Below are 19,585 nucleotides of genomic sequence, written 5' to 3' on the forward strand. Positions count from 1 at the left end.
ACATTTTTCTCATTGGTCAGAACTAAATGAGTTAAGCGAAAATGGGTATTATTTAATCTTGTAAAATTTTGATTGGATAGGTATAGATATACATATATGGTTTTGTTTTTGTGAGAAGATCGCAAAAACGTTGAAATAGAAAAAAAAATAAGTATACTTATGTAAGTTTGGGGGACATAATTGAAATTAACTTCTTATTTGTCCAACTAATATTGCACCTACGTATTTTTTTTTTTCTATTAATTAATATAATTATTCATAGCGTATTTTGTAATACCCACTTTGTATACCTATCCAATCAAAATTTTACAAGATTAAATAACACCCATTTTCTCTTAACTCATTTAGTTCTGACCAATGAGATTATGATTATGTGTTTCCATAATACCATATCGTTCCTCGCAATTGTTGCCAACCCAAAAATCACATGTCATAGCTTAACATAACTTTAGAATTCGTAACTAGTTTTTCGTAACTTCGGTTTCGCGTAACTTTGACGGCCGTAACTCTGTCGCGCGTAACTCTGTTATTCGTAACTCCGTTACCATTTCATATTATTCGAATTAATTTCGATGTGAAAGATGTGTTCAAATTTGTATTGAAAAGTGGACTTAGCATAGAGTGTCCTGTACCTACACGGATCTAGGTTTAGAAGACATATTAGCACTATTTGATAATATTTTCTTTTAATTAATTCATCAACACAAAATTCAATTTCTTGAACAGTAAGCACCATTATACAAATACAAATTCAACATGTTCTTTAGCATTAATCGCAAATAGCTGCCACACCTCTCAAGTATAATGGCAATTAAATAAACTTACCTCAAAATGATTCACTCTTACTTTATTTAATAAAAAAAAAAAAAACTCAAAAATTTGGTTAATGTGTTGTACAAAATCAGCTACTGCTGATGTCTGAAGTCTGAACCAAGAGGCGGTGGCTTTTCATCGCACACAAAATGCTTCTACAAGATAATCCAGTCGATCATCAATGCTGACGTGATAATGACAGTAATTCATGTCAAGAAAGATGAAAAGCCAAAAAGGCAACAAAGCCTCCAAACGCCGCTTATACTTACAAACATAGGTTACATACAAATTTAGGTGAGTTGTTGCATCAAGCCGCGAGTATATGCTAAGTCATGCGGTTCAAAGCGGTCCGCTTGTTTTGATATCAAAGCCCGAACACTAGTGTAGAGACTTTTAACTGCTTCTGTAGTCATCAAACCTATTGTCGAATGTCGATCAATATTTATTTTTAAAATGTTCATGATATTTGACTTCCTTTATATAAATTTGAGACATTTTTCTACTCTTTTTTTTTAGGAAATATGACTCGTAAACTTGTCTTTTTGTGTAACTTAGTTAAAGAAATCGTGGGAGCAAATCTAGGTGAAATTCAATACTCTTGTCTCTCGTGCAGTGATTGCTATAGAATTAAGAATACAATTGTTATAGTGTCGTCTTCATCCCATCAACCGGTAGCTAGGCGAATAATTTGTTCTTTTATGTCATTTGTGAACCAAAAGAATAAGATTCTGCACGCAATGTTCGTTTTTATAGTGCAATTCTGCTCGTTCTTTTGCGAGCATTAAAGTGTAGGTATTGTATTAAATTCTCAGCGGGTATACGAGTAAACCAGCAAACCCTTGTGACCTAGATCAAAGTCGGACTCAGCGGGATCTCTTGTGGCCATTTCGACACTTTTTCGCAGGCATAAGATAGTTTATGTCATTTTTTTAAAAAAACCCATTTATCAGGACATTCGAGCTGATTTTCTTCTACGTATGTTATTTAAGACACACGAACACAAAAAAAAAAAATACATGTATAACGTAATGCTTCGGCAGGTTATTGAAGGATTCGTTTGTAAGGCGGTTACGCTCAAAGGCGCTTTGGTTTGAAGAAAAAAGAAATTAAAAAAAAGGACAAGATAAAAGGACATTATAGTTGTCAGAACAAGTGGCGGTCATGTTTATAGAAATTATTAGGAATTTCAGGACAAGTGCGCACGGTGATAATCACGATGTTGATCTGTTCATCTGTGATGATTTGTGTGCGTGCTTGTGCGTCAACACTCTTTGCCATATTTGGTTGATAAGGACTTTGTAGGGTGCAGGATATTTTCTCGGAAAATATAATGTAGGTATCTTGTTTTAAGGTTTTACGAAAAAAAAAATCAAATATTTGATTCTTGTGCTGTTTTTTTGTTTATAAATCTCGCATAAGCTTTTCAATTTAAGTAATATTTGTCAGTCAGTAGAAGGCAAAAAATTAATAATTATAATCTTCAAGTTGAGCAATACAAAAATTCTCATTTATTTATTCAAGATAAGATCTTGAAATTTAGGGAAAATGATCGATGATACTTGCACTTAAAAAACTCTTTAAATGTATAACATTGGTTTTTTTTTGTTGAAGTTAGAGATTTTGTACTTTGTTATAAAATACTTTGTTTATTTAATGTTATCATGTTGTATTGTTTTTATACGTTTGTTTAATGAAAATAAATTAATCATTACTGTTCAGAATCTTAATATATCAGGTTATGGGCCTTATCACGAAATAAATACAAAATTATAAGGCAATTTGTATTAAAGAAAAAGATGTCTGAAATGAAATACAATATTGAAAAGCTTCGGGGAACCGAAAATTTTGAAGACTGGAAGTTTTCTGTTGAAGCTTATTTCCAAATGAAGGGGCTTTGGAAGGCTGTTTCTGATGAAAGTGAGAAGGATGCAGCAAAGCTCTTAAATGCAAAATCGGAGCTTATATTGCTTGTTGAACGATCCATTTATCCTCATATAAGGCATTGCAAAAGTGCTAAAGAAATTTGGGAATCTCTCCAGAAAATTTTTGAAGATTCTGGTCTTGTGAGGAGAGTTGGGCTTATTCAGAAGTTTTGTTCTACGAAACTGAAAGATTTTTCTTCCGTAGATGCGTACGTTAACGAAGTGTTAAATACAGCAGACAAGCTCAGGTCTATAGGTCTTAAACTAGATGAAGAATGGGTAGGATCTATGCTTATGGCTGGTCTCCCCGATGAATACAAGCCTATGATAATGGGAATCCAAAGCTCTGGGATTTCTATTACTGGGGATAGCATTAAAACTAAGTTGCTTCAAGATGTTAAAATGGATGCGAGCCATGACACTGCTTTTGTTGGCAAGAATAAGAAAAACTTTGGGAACAAGAATTTTAAAGGTCCTAAATGTTACAACTGCAACGAATTTGGGCATATTGCTACTAAATGTCCAAAAAAGAATAAGAACCATCAAGAAAAGAAGACTGCGATGTTAAGCTGTTTTTCAGTCACAGCTCTTGAAAAAGATGAATGGTATTTCGATTCGGGAGCATCAGCTCATATGTGTTCAAATAGTGCATGTTTTTCAAGTAAGATGGAAAATCTTAATTCTTCTCTCCAGTCGTAAGGTACACGTCCATAAGGGTACTTTTAAGCTTGGCTGTACGCTATGATTTGGATATCGATCAAATGGACGTTGTGACTGCCTTCCTACAAAGCGAACTTAACGAAGAAGTTTACATGAATCTTCCAGAAGGTTTTGATAATGTTCAAAATAAAGTATGTAAACTCAAGAAATCACTGTACGGTCTCAAACAAGCAAGCAGGGTTTGGAACAAGAAATTGGACGAAACATTGAAACAAATTGGGCTTCTACAATCAAAAACCGATCCATGCATCTATTACAAGACGAAAAGTAAAGACAAGACTTTTGTCGCTATTTACGTTGACGACATACTGATTTTTACCAACAACAAAGATGAAAAAAGAATAATCAAAGAAAATTTGGCTAAATCATTCGAGATGAAAGATTTTGGAGAAGCTAAATTTGTGCTTGGCATGCAAATAACACGCAATCGAGAAGAGGGAAAGTTGTGGATAGACCAACGGACGTACTTAAAAAACATCCTCAAGCGTTTTAATATGGAGGATTGTAATCCGGTGTCCACACCCCTAGATATCAATCAGAAACTCATCAAAGAAACATGTCAACCAAGTAAAGAAGAAACTGATTATATGAAAACCGTTCCATACCAAGAAGCAATCGGCAGCATTTTATATGCAGCACAAGTAAGTCGCCCAGATTTATCTTTTGCAGTGGGGGCTTTATCAAGATTTAATAGCAATCCTTCAAAATCACACTGGGGAGCGGTTAAACGACTTTTTCGTTATATAAAAGGAACACTAGACTATAAACTGGAATACTCTCATGACAATGAAGGATGTCTAGAAGGTTTTTCGGATGCTGACTGGGCTAGTGATTCAGATGACAGAAAATCTACTACTGGTTACCTCTTTAAATACCAAGGGGGACCTATTTCATGGAATGCAAAGAAACAACCTACTGTCGCTCTCTCCACCACAGAGGCTGAGTATATGGCTTTAGCCTCAACATCTCAAGAAGCACTTTGGCTTCAATCTTTATTGCGAGAACTCATAAATTGGAATCAAGAACTAATATTACAATGTGATAACAAGAGTGCAATAAACCTCTCTAAAAATAACATATATCATGCACGTTCAAAACACATTGATATAAGGCATCATTTCGTTCGAGATCTTGTTGAAGAAAAGAAATTAAAAGTAACATATTTGAAAACTGAAGCGATGCCTGCAGACGTGATGACTAAAGGACTTCCTGCAACAAAACACAACAACTGTTGTAGATTTATTGGTTTTTTAAAAGTATAAAAAACTAGTGGGGGTGTTGAAGTTAGAGATTTTGTACTTTGTTATAAAATACTTTGTTTATTTAATGTTATCATGTTGTATTGTTATTATACGTTTGTTTAATGAAAATAAATTAATCATTACTGTTCAGAATCTTAATATATCATTTTTTTAGATTTTTGAGGTTAGTTATGAATCAAAGATATTTGAAAAACATTCGATCTATTAGCATTCATTCCGAAGTAAACCCTTCTTTTCACCTACATAATTTGACTCTACTAATACAGGATTATAAGATACAAAACTTTGGATTTACAGTTACACTAGCCCAAAAAATTATAGGTACCAACAAAAAATTAAAAGTTTTTAAAAAAAGTTAAATTTTGAAAAAAAACATACCGTTTTTAGATATTTTTTTTTGAAAATTTTTGATTTTTCTTTGATTTATCTAAAATGTAAATGGCATTAATAAAATGTTCAAATAAACTAATAAAATGTTCAAATAAACTCAAAAGAATTTGATTTTGCTCATAAAAAAAGTGATTAGAAGTAAGTCATTTACAGCTGCAAAAATGAGGTGTTTTCAAAAGTTCAAAGATTAAACTGAGGCTTTATTATTTTTCTGTGGTGAGACAGAAAAATAATAAAGCCTCAGTTTAATCTTATCACACATAGTTATAAAAAAGCGTCACATTTTCTAAAAAAAAACCTAAAAAGGCCTATTTTTATAGCTTTTCTAAATTGATCTCAAATGTAAGAAAATATTTTTGTTGACAAAGTTAACTTAATTCATTTGTAGAAAGTTAAATGAAATTTTTAAATGTATCCTTGAATTGTAAAGTGATCCGTTTTTGAGGTATTGATAGTCAAAGCCAAGAGTATGGTTTTTGGTTTGATGACTGATTTTGCAGTCTAAAAAACATTGCACAAGTTTGAAATAGAAAGAATCTTGAAGCTAAATAAATAGCCTTATTTCTAAAAACAATAATAATAATCATTTTATCAGGAAAAAATTACCACTTTTTTAAGAGAAAAACAAAATCCGAAAATTTTGATTTTTTAACAGTTCCAATGATTTAGCTATTTTACCTCTCGAAATAAAATATTTGGCACTTAAATTCTAAGACTAGAAGAATGTACCTTTCACATGCTGTTTGTTTTGTCATGATACGATAATTTTTTACTGAGATATACAACCTATCGAAATCACTAAAAAAAATCCTTTAATTTTTGGACTAGTGTATTTTGAAATACAAAATTTTGAATTCAAGGAGCTTATATTTGTTTTTTTATTTTTAGAAATAGTTTTGAAAGCAGTGCGCTTTTGCATGTGATTTCTTCATCAATTTCTTTGATCATATTTTTACAAAAAAAAAAAAATAATCACTTAAAAAACGCCAATTTTTTGTTTGGACTTAAGGCCATAAAAAGCTTTATTAAGTCAATAATTTAACAAGTCCAATTAAATGTAGTGCTTGTTCTTCTACTTTACTGATTTCAGTAGTATATAGAATTTGTAATATAAAACCAATCTTCCACTTATAAATGTTTAATACATAATTATGTTTAATCCCTATTTGGAGAAACAAAAATTAAATCGAGAGAAAGCACTTAAACACTTCGTCAAAATTCTATCCACAGCTTGATTTATTTAAATCGAAAACTAAGCCTAAATTTACAAAGACACTTTTCATAGAAAATTATATTTCAATCAAAATTAGTTGGTCGAAAAATTTAAAGAAAATTAGTTTAGACTAACCTAAAAACAACGGGAAAAATGTCAAAAATTGAGGATATTAATTTTTTTTACTAGATCACTTGCCATTTGGTTTATGAAACCGGAACCCAAAAACTTTGTACAAATAAAAAAAGAAGAGCTTAGGCACTTTGATTTCGTGTATCATTTTATTTTTTTCTTTGCTAAAAAATAACAGAGATTTACTTTTACAAAAATCAGCTCTTTTTCTTTATTTTTGACTATTTTTCAGTAAACTTTGGACTTTCAAAGTAAATTGAATGAACAGTGACAAACTAAAAATCCCTATGAAATAACCTTTAATTTGATAGGTATCAAATAAGTCGACGTGTGTCCCACAAACAGAGAGTTATCTTAGATAGAAAGAGGAGTAAAATTAATAAGAAAATCGGAAGGTATTGGAGTTAGAGTCAATTTCGATTTTAATTTTTAAAAAAATGCAAGGAATATGACTAAAATATTGAGTAAATAGTAAAAACAAAACTCAAAAAAATAAATAGAATTCCATCCACGTTATAATAGTTCATTTAGTTCTTTATCTATTTATTAAAGAGCGAAACTTTTCCACACAATTAATGACACTTCTGACAAAAAGTAATTTGTAAACAAAGAAAATGAATAAAAATGCATTGGCATCTGTTTAATATTTTATAGGTTCTCCTTAAAATTAAAAAAAAAAGCCATAACACCAAGCATCTATAAAGTTAAAAAAATAAATAGACCTGTGTGAACATATTTCTTCCAAATGTACTTAGGTAACACCTAGCAGAAAAAAATATTTTATGATAAGATGCGGATTACACGAGTAAATCCAATTACGGTCTTTGACTTAATCCCTAGCTTGACAGCAATGCAATACAAATAGCGAAATATATATAAATATGCAAATACATATGTAAACTGCCGATGCTTATTGTTTATTGCCCCTATGTTTGTTATGCTTTTTGTTTCAATTGTTACAGAAGTATTGTTCAACCAAAAACCAGAAAACTAGCCTCTCTATGCGAAGTCACAGCAGGGAATAACCATAGTCGCGATCCCTTGACTTTTCCAGGATAAGCAGTCGTAAATTATATTATATTCATATTTTGCCAGAACTGATAATACCTAGTTAAGGGACTGTGCAGAGTAGTGTTGGCCTACCGCACGCGATTATGACCTGTGGTTTAATCCCTTAGCGAGGATAATGGGCTTAAGGTTCGAATTGTTGATTGGATTTTTACAAATTTGCAAGAATTTTCCTCCACCTTTCAAAACAATGCGCTGTCTATATCTACAGAGTAGGTTGAGTTTAGAAAACTTTGACTTTTCAATAGATTTGAGGCTTAAGCCTGAAGGTTTAGGTATAAAACATACTTTGGGAAATTTGCAATGATGAGAAAGGAGTTTGCTTTGTTTATTTTGAATGTAGGTATTCGATAGTAAATGTTTAGACAATTAAAGCGTGAAATTAAAGGGAAGCATAAATGAAATGTGTTTCCTTGAAATGGATTTACTGAAACCAGTCAATTTTTAATAAAAATTTTAGAGCTATTCACGTAGTTGCTAGTAACTGTTAAATAAATCATTTTAACCAAAGACTCTTGGAAAATTGTATTTCTATATTAGCTGCTGTTCAAGTTTCTTAGATATAGATAGGTACTATAATTTACAATACAATAAACTTTTACCAGAAACGTTTGGAGTAACTACAAACATGAAAAATTGATATACAAAATTAATTCTTTATTTAAAAAAAATGTGCTTATACTTCAAGTGATGCTTTTGGTTTTAGTGCCAAGAATGTGTAAGCTTTTTCAATTAAGAATTTCTTAAACTTTTTAAAATAAATGAGTCGTAGGTAGTCAAATAAGGCCAAAATTTAACTTTATTTTAACAAACCATAAATTTTTACATTTTACAGACTTCAATTTACAACTCTGCAGCTTTTGAACAAAAAAACATGCCTCAAAAATGTTTGTTTTTTATATTTTCCTTAGATATTTCCTTTACTACCCTGATTCTTATTCCGCAATTAAATTTAATGTTTTTAGTTAGTTGGTTGCACAAATGCATCTATTGGAATAACTGAGTAGATTTGAATCATTTTTTTATGGAAAGAATAATTCAAAAAAATTGTCGGAGAAATAGACATTTTAAGAAAAACTGAAGAGAACTTTTCCGAAAGAGCTATTCTTAATTTATAAAATGATTTTTCGTGGTACTGTTCATTTTTAAAACTAATTGAATAAAACCTTGAAATTAAAATAGAATAAGTTTGTAGGTCTATTATTTATAAACGTTGCTTAACTTGAAACAACTGCTTAAATTTTGAAGATATGTTCAAAAACCTTGGTTGTTGTTGTCTAATAGCTGCCAAACTTGTGTCTAGGTTTAGATTGGTTTGACTTGAATAGTGTGGTATTTATTTTTATGAAATAAAGCATATTTCGCACTTTTTGAAAAAAAAAATAAGCAGTGTCTAAGTAGACGAAAATCTAATAAATATACCTGTAGATTTCCAAAAAGTTTGAATATGTTACTGTAGTGATTTCTGTAGATTTTTTAATTGTTTTTCTATTTTAAGACACTTTTTACAAATTAGCCTCTCCCACCTTTATGAAGACTGAGACTCCCTCTCAAACACAATTTTTCTCTGGTTCTAAGGACACCTATTGACTTCCCTTTATGTTACATTTTATATCTGTCAACCTTAAAACACTGATAACCACACTAAGTAATAATTTTTGTACGGTGCAATCCCATAACAATATTGATGCAATAACAATTTTCCTATGTGTGTATAAATTCAAATTCCCTAAGAATAAAAGAAAATTATTTTTTTAAGCCTGGAAACTCTGGATTCTGTTGGTGAAAATGAAACTCCAACCCTAGCGCGTTTTGATTATTTCGGCAAAATATAGAATAGTACAAATTTTAACTTGACTTTACAAAGGTCGATTGATTCGAAAAAAAAAACTCTTCCAGATCATAAACCCAAACCTCGCATCAACGCAATATCTTATATTGAAGTAGTCTGAATCGGCTTTTCTAATGGTCAACATTTTGCTAACCCATTTCTTATAATCGATTTGAAAATTGAAATAAACAAAAATATACAGGTTGTCCCAAAAGTAATGGATCAAATGAAATATGCTGATAGGCCGTCTTAAGGGCTCTCAGAATTTGGTAACTTGTTCATTACAAGTCCTAATGGTTTTCATTTAAATGCAGTTCTTGTGAAATTTCGAAAATTTCATACTTAGCAACAGTAGTTTACTTCCTGCGCCCATAATTGATTTTTGTTTTTTTACAATTCATTCACAGGGTTTTTCAGAGCAAAAAAACAAACAAAAATAGAGGCTGTTGTTCAAAGAGAAATAAACAAACATCAGTTCGAGAAAATGTGTTAATTTTTGTTTAATGTTGCTCTGAAAAATCTTGTTTTGTTAAATTCAAACTGTAATATTTTTCGATCAAACTTCAACTTTGGTAACTTTTATACTTTTTTGGAAACTGCAATAACAGGGCAAGTTTTTAAAATAATACACCAGTGTCACACCATACAACAATTTTTCGAGGCCTTGCTCTCAAATAAAATCAAGAAATTGAGTTTGAATAATTATTAGGCAATGTTTTAGTGAAAGAATTTTAAAAAATAAAAATCAATTATGGGCGCAGGAAGCAAACTACTGTTGCGAAGTATGAAATTTTCGAAATTTCTAAAAAACTGCATTTAAATGAAAACCGTTAGGATTTGGGATGAACAAGTTACCAAATTCTGAGAACCCTTAAGTTGGCCTATTAGCATATTTCGTTTGATCCATTACTTTTGGGGCACCCTGTAGTTTAAAGAAAAATAAAATAAAAAGAGATGCGTGCAGTGTGCAGAAAGAGAAACTGTAAAATATGTAGATCGAATCGAAACCAAAAAGAGATACGATGGACCCCTATCTACACGGTGAATGGGCAGAGTTGAGACACATTTTAAGGTGGATACTAAATAGTCATAACATTGTGGAAAAACTAAGGAGGTAAGTAAAAGAGAGAGAATAAAATATTAGAGTTGAAAAAGAGAACATGTTCTCTTTAAATAGAAACCCTAGTTTAAGCCAAGTTTACACATTAGGGGTAAGAAAAACAATCATCATCGACTAAAATTTAGCATCGCAAATTATAATTATTTTGGTAGTTCAAAAGAAGGCAAAAAAAAAAACACAATGACCTGAAATGCTATCTATGTATGCGACCATCATTGCAAAGTTTTTGGTAGTTTTTCCAAGCATACTTAGTTTTCGAGCTATATCTGGAATAATATATGACCTGACCAATCTAAGCAAAAAAACAGTACCTGAGTTAATAAGCAAAAAACATTAAAATAACTTTACTGGATCACCTTGGATGTTTAAGTCCAATGGATCGCAACATTAAACAAAATCGATTTCTGTAAGTAAATTTTTGAAAAAATAATTTTCTTATAAAAAAAAATTAAAAATCTTGGTAGTTCTTGAAGTTTTAAATTTTGTATGTGTAGCCCGATTTCTAGCAAAGAATACAATATAAGTTTTTGTGTATAACTTGGAAAACAAGCCGAATTTAAAAATGTTTATTAAGTAAATTTAATTGTCTTCCGTGTGAGTTCCGAAAGATTCTTCTCTGGGTTATGATTAAACATATTATTTGGACTAAAGAAATTTAAAACTGAATTTTCAAAATGATCAACGCATATTTATGGCTATGTTCAGCTTTAAAAATATCAAGAAAGGTAGTATTCAAAGATTAAATTATAAAAAAAATTAAATATCAATCACCTATCATCAATATATCTCTTAAACCTCCAAACGCCCTCGTATCAGTATTTTATTGATTTGATTAAAATAATCCACCAAAAACCCTCCCCGTCGGTATGCAATTCATTGTATTACGATACGTATCCAATTGCGCGCGCTCTCGATTTCATTATATCACTCTCATTCCTCCTGGAACTATTCAACATCGAAAAACAACTCGTGCCAGTAATAAACACAACTTTCCTCCCGGTACCGCCTTTCCGCTACAGGAGGAATACCTTCATAAAAAAAAATCTTGGAGAAGACGACCTCTAAGTACACTCCCTTAAAGTACAAAAAATAATGTGAATTGAAAAAGATTTTCTATACTCCAAATAAAAATATTCAGGTATACCAAATCTCTACCTACGCTACGCTACGTAACGAAAAAGCGTTAATAAAATATTTTATTTATGTTTTTTTCTTCTTTTCTTTTTTATTTCTAAAATAAATAAACAAATCGTGGTCCATAATTTAATGGAAGAAAAAAGTATAATTAAGGCTGCTCCCTAAACTCACGCCCGCAATAAAAACATAAAAACAATTGGGGACTTTTCTATATTCACAAAGAAGAAAACGAAATCAATATGCAATTTTGTTGTACTCGCGTGATACGCGCATACACACATTCAATTACCAACTTGCTCATGACGAGGTTATACCTAGTACCTACGTAAAACGTAACGTCTCAAAGACTCACAATTCAAAGGATGATGATGATTTTTTCCCTGTTATAACAAAGTAAGCTCCTTTCTCTTCATGTACCTTACCTTTTTTAAACACAATACAACAACTACTCTGACTCTCCATGTATTTGCTCTCTCGCTTGCTTGTCAACCGGGTGTTGAGTCACGCCCACTTAAATACAGTTATTTCATTGGACCGCATGCCACATATTCCTGTGCGCCCCTAATGAATGTTATTTGCCCACTTCGCTCCTGGCAAACGAAGCACAGATTCAAATTTCGATAAATCTTGCTCTCACTCAGCTAGCAGCACCAACATCCAACATCAGCCAGCATCCAAAATGGACCACTAAAGAGCGAGAAGGTTAACGATACACAATATTGCGTGCGATAAAAAGAAACGCACACAAGCTGGATGTGCCTGTGCCTTATTGTACTGTTTTTCGTGTATCTTTTTTGTTGTTTCTTTTTCCTCTTTAACCTTTTGTGTGTTTGCTTTGGACAAATATCAAGGCATTCTGAATTCCGATACCTGATTTTGCTTTGCTCAGGGGCTATAGTAAAAGTATAAATACCAAAACAGAGAGAAACGATGAGAAGAATGGATGGTGCTATCTCTTTTTAACTCTTACTGAGGGAAAGAGAAAGTAATATGGTTTTTCTCCTCCTTGTTCCCCTACCCAACATTTTCTAGCAACCTTACCTAATGTTCTTCAAATTCACTCTCTTCCGCACAACTTATGTGCACCGTGTACAGATGTAAGAGGCTCAGTCGAAAACGATAATTACCGGTGGTTGTTTGGGAGAGTCAGAGCCATAGCAGCAGCAGCAGCAAACTCAGACCAATAATTATAAATTTTTGCTTCCTAAAAACAAGAGAGAGTGGACACGGCCGACCGACCGAAGCGACGTGTGTCTTTTGCACCATCTCATCTCGTCTTCATCTTCAACTTGTTCTTGTTTCATATTTCTTGTGTGTGGTTTTTTGGTTCTATATATCCGTGAAGTACATTTTTTTTTGGCTCATCTATAGATACTATAGTATAGTGCCACTTTCAGTGCACTACCTACATTCATTCTCCTCCAAGATCCGACGCGAACGAGAACAATTATATTGCTGCATTTCGTGCTCTTCCTTTTTGAACTGTAATTATCGGAAGTTAAACGTTTTACCTTAGCTTAGCACTGTGCAAGTTTAAAACAACAACAAAAATAAAAAACAACAAAATAAAAAAAAAAAACAAGTTCACTACTCTATAACTTGGTTTATACACCGTCCTGCATCACATGTAAAATACTAAATTACATACCAACTGCATGTGTGCAAATAAAAAGTGCGAATAAAATACGCAATTTGGATTTTTTATTTTTTTTTTTTGTTTTTTCTTAATAATTGTGTAAATTATTATATATATTGCTGCTGTGTTGTTATCATTTTGATTAATGTGATTGCATAATAATTCATTTTATACTGACAGCGTGAACAATTTATATGAATTTTATTTAAAATAAAAATAAATATATAAGAAACTTTAAATAAAAAAAGAAAAAAAAAAAACATTTTAAAAATGATTGACGCAACTTGTAACTATGTGAATCCTTATGCTGCCACTAAGTTCTCGAATTCTAATGAACGGATTAATATGTCTGAAGATGATGTAAGTGTAAACAAACATACCTTTTTATTTTATAAATTTATAATAGTTTAATTGATTGTCAATTTATTGTGGTTTTTGAATTAGGTATCAATTTTCAAAAAATCCGTTTTTTTGTCCTTTTTAAGGTTTACAAAACTTTACAATACTTTTTTTTTAAAGATTTCGATATTATTTAATCAAATCTGATCTCAAATTAACTACTTAAGTCGAGGTTTTTGAATTCTATAATCGCATTTCGAACGAAAAATTGGAATTTTGACTTATTCAGATTGGAATAGCTCTAAAACTGGGTAACTGGTGAAAGTAGCTTTCAGACTGAAAGTATCAAAACCCTTGAGAAAATATTCTTCTCAGTTTGACTTATGAATTAAAATATCTCAAATCAGAAGAAACTGTTTGAAAAATTTAAAGACGTTTTTAAGCAATTTTTCAAATTGTTAACAGTTTAATTTCTACTCGTTTCAACTTTTGTGCATGTTACTAATTTATAAAACTTTATATCTTATTAATTATTTAGAAAAACAGGTAGATAATAATTTACCATCAAAACAGAAAGAAAAATGAATAAATACGTGGTTGGTTTATTTGCTAGATTAATGACCCTTAGTCCCTTACCTACTTAACTTCCTTTACAAGAGATATATAGATACAAGTATAATAAAGCTATAAAAATATTAATTTACCTAAAATATTTACTCATGTTTATTACTAAATCCTTTTTAACCCGAAATTATGTAGTGCAAAACGGTAGGTACTGTTATAAAATGTTTAAGTATCATAAAGTTATGTTCGCGTGCAAGTTAATTTGTGTGAATTCGCTCTTAATTATATGCAATTTTCGAATACCGAAACGCTTTTGTATATCTACTTTATCTTGTGAAAATTCGTAGAAAATCATTGCGTTGTATAGAATTAATTTTTGTTTCACTGAAGAAAAAATCACCGCTTTTTTTACTGCACACTCGTTTTCGTTTCATTAGAAGGCCCAAAAACTTGCTTCTGCCTTTGGATTTTCAACCGATTAAGTATGTAGAAATCTGAAGTATTCCTAGAAATAGTTTTTATCTAAATTTCGTAGAAGTTGAAATATAGATATCAATGAATTCCGCGGGAAAATTTTCGGTATAATTTACCATCTCAAATTTTGAAGGAAGAAAATAATTCCGCCGCAATAAAAACTAACGAACATAATTCCAATAAATATCTACTCTACATAATATAAAAGTATTTACCTGCTTCGGAGTTCCGTCGTAAGCTTATTTCATTGGTCAGGAACAAATCACAGTACTCAGACATACAAAAATATAGGTACTTACACACTTTAGCTAGAAAACCTCGACCTAACCTTTTATTTCCGAAACCCATTTCCAAGAAAAACGATTGCAAACAAAAAAGGTCTAATCGGCTTATCAATTTTAAACGCCTGTTCTTTTGGTGAAATTTCGTCCTTCCTTAACAACAAATATTATGCCTCCGATAATCTTTGTGTTGAGGTTTTATTGTATACCTGGAATATCCTTTATTTTTTATATTAGGTCACAATAAGTAGGCTTTAGATAATTAGCGTACATAATCCATAACCATCTCTAAACCTATATATTGTGCATCTATCTAAAATTGTACATCAATTCTATCATTTCAGTTGAAACCACAAGTTGTACCGACACACGTTTCGGCAAATATGTACATTCATCCAGTATCGGCAATATCGACGAGTTCTTTAATGGCACCTAAAGGAACAATAATGCAAAAGCCCATCACCAATAACAATGGATCAGGTTCAGCAGCAAAAGTTCAAACTTTACTCCAACCTCAGTATCCACCACAAACATCATCTACCGGATCTGTTTCACCGAATTCAAGTCTTTCGGCGAGTGTTTCGCCGAGTGCTTTTCCATCGCCAACATCGTTTTCTTCAAGTCCTCCAACGCAAAATGTTGACTTGGGTAGCAGTTACACATGGAATGCTTATACAAGGTAAGGATATAACAAATTAAAACACCATTTTTTTAATATTCTATGCTCAAAATAAACTTTCATTACTAACAACTGAATTTTTTGTATTTATTGTTTCTTTTTAGAAGCCAATTTCCATATGCTCAATATGCGACACCAGATTATTATGGAAATATGAGCATGTCAGCGGGAGCTCCCTGGTTTCCTCATCAGGCATGGACTTCCAACTCTTATGGATTTGGAAATGCATTCGATGATATAGCTTTTCAAACTCAATTACAACGAAGGAGTGTTCGATGCACGTGTCCGAATTGTACAAATGAAATGTCCGGTTTACCACCAATTGTCGGGCCTGATGAGCGAGGACGTAAACAACACATCTGTCATATTCCTGGATGCGAGCGACTTTATGGAAAGGCGAGTCATCTGAAAACACATTTACGCTGGCATACTGGTGAACGTCCGTTTTTATGTTTAACGTGTGGCAAACGTTTCTCAAGATCAGATGAACTTCAGCGACATGGACGTACTCATACAAACTATCGACCATATAGCTGTCCGATTTGCTCGAAAAAGTTTTCGCGCAGTGATCATCTAAGCAAACACAAAAAAACCCATTTCAAGGACAAAAAGAGCAAGAAGACCGCAGCTGTTTCGGAGGCTGAAAAGGGACTTTCGAAAAAGACGGACGAAACTGCACCATCAGTGGGTGATGTTAAGCCAACTCCTGTACAAGCTACTACTGTCTTACCACAGCCAGCGTTAAAACTTGAACCAACAACAACAACTACAGCTGCCTCTTCACCCGAAGTTCCTTCCGGCTATAATCCTTATCAGAGCTTTTATCATCAGAGTTCTTCCTTATTCCCTCCTCAGCACCAACAATCCACAGAGTCAAGCATACAAAGTCATCAGCAGTCTAATTCTTCCAGCTATTATCCCACAATGACTAGCATGGGTGAAAGCTCAACAACATCACCATACACCTCATTGTCGCATATGCAATACGATCCATTGCAAGCGATGAGCCAATCAGCCAGCAGCTACCCTATGAAGACCGATAGTTATCCAGCTTACCCAGAATTCATCAGTAATAGTATGATGTCAGCGCCGTCATCGACAGTTGGAAATTACCCTGTTTCCATGCATCATCACCATCATCATCCTTGGAACGCACACAGTTATCAGAACTAAGTTTTTCATTTTTTTTTGAAATCCTTTGAATGTTGCCATAAAAGAATGCTCAAATAAGTCTTCTATGTAAGATAAAAAACAAATACTGTTATAATTATTATTATGGAATGCAGTTTTTTTATTTTCTTGTAAATATTAATTAAAATTTAGATAATAGATTTTTTTTATTTTTAATAATTAACAATATTGATTTAAAATACGAATTATATAGCTTGTTAGTGTGTATATTTTATTAAAACGTTAATACATTTATAAATTAAAAACAAAAACTTATACAAAAAATTGTTTTATTTTACACCAGAATAAATAAAAACTATGCCAGCTGGGCTATTAAAAACAACTTTGCTATGATGGTAATCCCCGGTTGAAGTTAGCAATAGAATTTTTGGCCGGAACTCACAAAAATAAAAAAGTGAAATGAAAAAGTATTCTTGTTCAAGTGAAGCTCAAAATAGGGATGAATAAGTTTTATTTCTTCAATATGTTTTTGTGTTTTAGATTAAAAAGAGTTTGAAGCAAAATCGAAATAAAGAAATTAAAAATAGATAATAAACTCATAGCTTTTAACTTTACCTATCCAACAAATCAGGAATATTCACAATCGTATATTGCTATTGTCAACTAGCACTGACAAAACAAGCACAAAAACAAGGTTTTAAAATATACTTGAGCGGAGACCTATCACGTTTTGTAGAGCTAGTTGTACCCATTTTAGATTTCTTTACAGTTTTGGATAGAAGAGATTTGGACCTTTTCAAAAATGTATTAAACATGTTTCTTGGTTAAACCACCTAGAATTAATAAGCTGTCAAAGTTAAAAATTCCATTTTCGTCATTTACCCAACTTCTACAAAATTGATTTAGACAAAAGCCAGAATTATATATTTAGTTTTAATTTTTAAATCAATATATCGTCGGTGGAAAGCAAAATTGTTCTAAATCCACTTTTTACCGAAAATGAAATAATCAGGCTCTTTCCGAATTTGAAAAGCACATAATATAATTTAATAATTTAAATTTAATAATAAAAACAGGTAAGTAGTCTTCTAAAAATGATACCCGAGTATTCTTGATTGTTCGAAGTTCCATAATATTTTTTTTTAAGTCCACTTTTTATTTAATTTTGAGTTCTTAGTTTTACAAAATCTATATATGTATGTTTGTATGTATATGTATATTAGAGTGACCGCAAGAAATCGATTTTCGAAATTTGGTCGGGTGTACAATGTTCCGCCTTTGCAGAGTTTTAGATAGCCAAAATTTCAGCTCGATTGGATAAGTCTTAATGGTGCCGACACTCGCTCAAAGTATCAAAAATCTCTGTTTTTTCACTGTTTTTCGCAGAAAATTAGCTCTAGCTTCCAAACAGAGGGGGTTATTTTCACTTTTTATATATTAAATTAAAGGTAGTGTTGTTACACATAACTCGACAAAAAATTTTTTCTATGGGAGTATATAATATACTAATGTACAGTAGACTCTCGCTAACTTGAACATACGATAACTTGAACAATCCAATAACTTGAACATCCTATTTTCTTGAACTTTTTTATTGCTGACTCTATAAGTTGAATAATTAAAATATTTGAAGCTCTGTTACTTGAACAAAAAAAAATGTATTTCAACAGAAGTTTGAATTTCTTCAATATAGGTTACTACGTTCGTAATCATGTTTTGCGTCATTTACATTAATTTATAATAACAAATTGAATTCATACAAAAACCAAAATTTGTTTATATGTTCCAGTAACTTGAACAATCCAATAACTTGAATAGGCCTGGTTTTGTATGTGTTCAAGTTAGCGAGATTCCACTGTATATACTAATGAAGTTAGTTTGTAAATTTTCTTCAAAAGAAAAGAACAAACTTTATAAAAAACATATAACTTGAATTACCAATCAATTTCAATCAATTTGAAACTTAAAAATCGTCCCCTGTAAAACTTTGTGACTGACAACAATTTTGCTTTCCGCCTCAGATATTTTAACCAATTGTGTTTAAAATTAGGCGAAAAAAAAACGTTAAAAAAATACTCATTGAATAATATTTTTTTCCAGACTATGAATTTCAATACAAAATTGACTCATACAGAAAATTGGCTCAATTGATTCCTTATCAAATAATGAAAACTATAATTATGTTTCTATGCCTTCTAGGTTTTGAGAAAGTAGACAAATAAATAAGAGCGAAAAACATACAAAAATATGCTTATATCATGCATATTTCCCCAAAGTATTTAATCATTTCGAGTGTCAAGGATTTCGGATTTCATCTAATACATTTATTTAACGTAAATATAATTTATGGGACACGTGGCGCCCGCCACCCGATCTATCGATTTTAATAATTTCTATCGATTTTAGTCAAACAAAGCTGTAGCCAAGGGTATGAGATGAGAAAGGTTTCTTTATTTGTACGTTTTTTCAATTAAAACCAACAATATTATGCATGCCATAGCACCAGTAGCTTAGAATTACTTAAAGAAGTTAAAAATTCTACTTTAAGTTTTTTTCGTAATATGATAGAGTGGACCTAAGAATTTTTAAAAAATTTAATTTTCCATAGAATTTTTTAAACGTTTTGAATATTAATTGAACTGAAAATTGTGTCTCTACATGTATGTGTGAATCAAAGCTTAACACTAGGTACCTACATAAGTGTAAAGGTTAGTAAAACAACGCATGTGTAAGTTTGCACCTCAGCTCTTTTGTTTTCACAAGTTGCTGCGACTTAAAACCTAAACTTTTTACTTTATACAACAATTTTATATGCAAATCACGAAAGAATTGTTGATTTAGTCCCTTACACAAAATTTCTGAGTTAAAATAAT

At 31.5% G+C, this 19,585-nt stretch overlaps 1 protein-coding gene across 1 annotated transcript; it reads left to right on the forward strand.

Annotated features, from left to right (window-relative positions):
* Window positions 1-13,371: 13,371 nt before the first annotated feature.
* LOC129908910 (transcription factor btd) lies at window positions 13,372-16,973 on the forward strand. The gene is made up of 3 exons (XM_055985742.1): window positions 13,372-13,604; window positions 15,247-15,581; window positions 15,686-16,973. Exons 1-3 carry the CDS (start codon window positions 13,515-13,517, stop codon window positions 16,752-16,754), a joined length of 1,494 nt encoding a protein of 497 aa, XP_055841717.1. The 5' UTR covers window positions 13,372-13,514; the 3' UTR covers window positions 16,755-16,973.
* The last annotated feature ends 2,612 nt before the right edge of the window (window positions 16,974-19,585 follow it).

The sequence above is a fragment of the Episyrphus balteatus genome, chromosome 2 (assembly GCF_945859705.1).
Source record: "Episyrphus balteatus chromosome 2, idEpiBalt1.1, whole genome shotgun sequence".
Classification (NCBI taxonomy): Eukaryota; Metazoa; Arthropoda; class Insecta; order Diptera; family Syrphidae; genus Episyrphus; species Episyrphus balteatus.

Coding starts and splice junctions, on each gene's coding strand:
- LOC129908910 (XM_055985742.1), top strand. CDS start 13,515: ATGATTGACGCAACTTGTAACTATGTGAATCCTTATGCTGCCACTAAG. Junction 13,605..15,246: donor TTAATATGTCTGAAGATGAT/GTAAGTGTAAAC, acceptor CTATCATTTCAG/TTGAAACCACAAGTTGTACC. Junction 15,582..15,685: donor ACATGGAATGCTTATACAAG/GTAAGGATATAA, acceptor GTTTCTTTTTAG/AAGCCAATTTCCATATGCTC.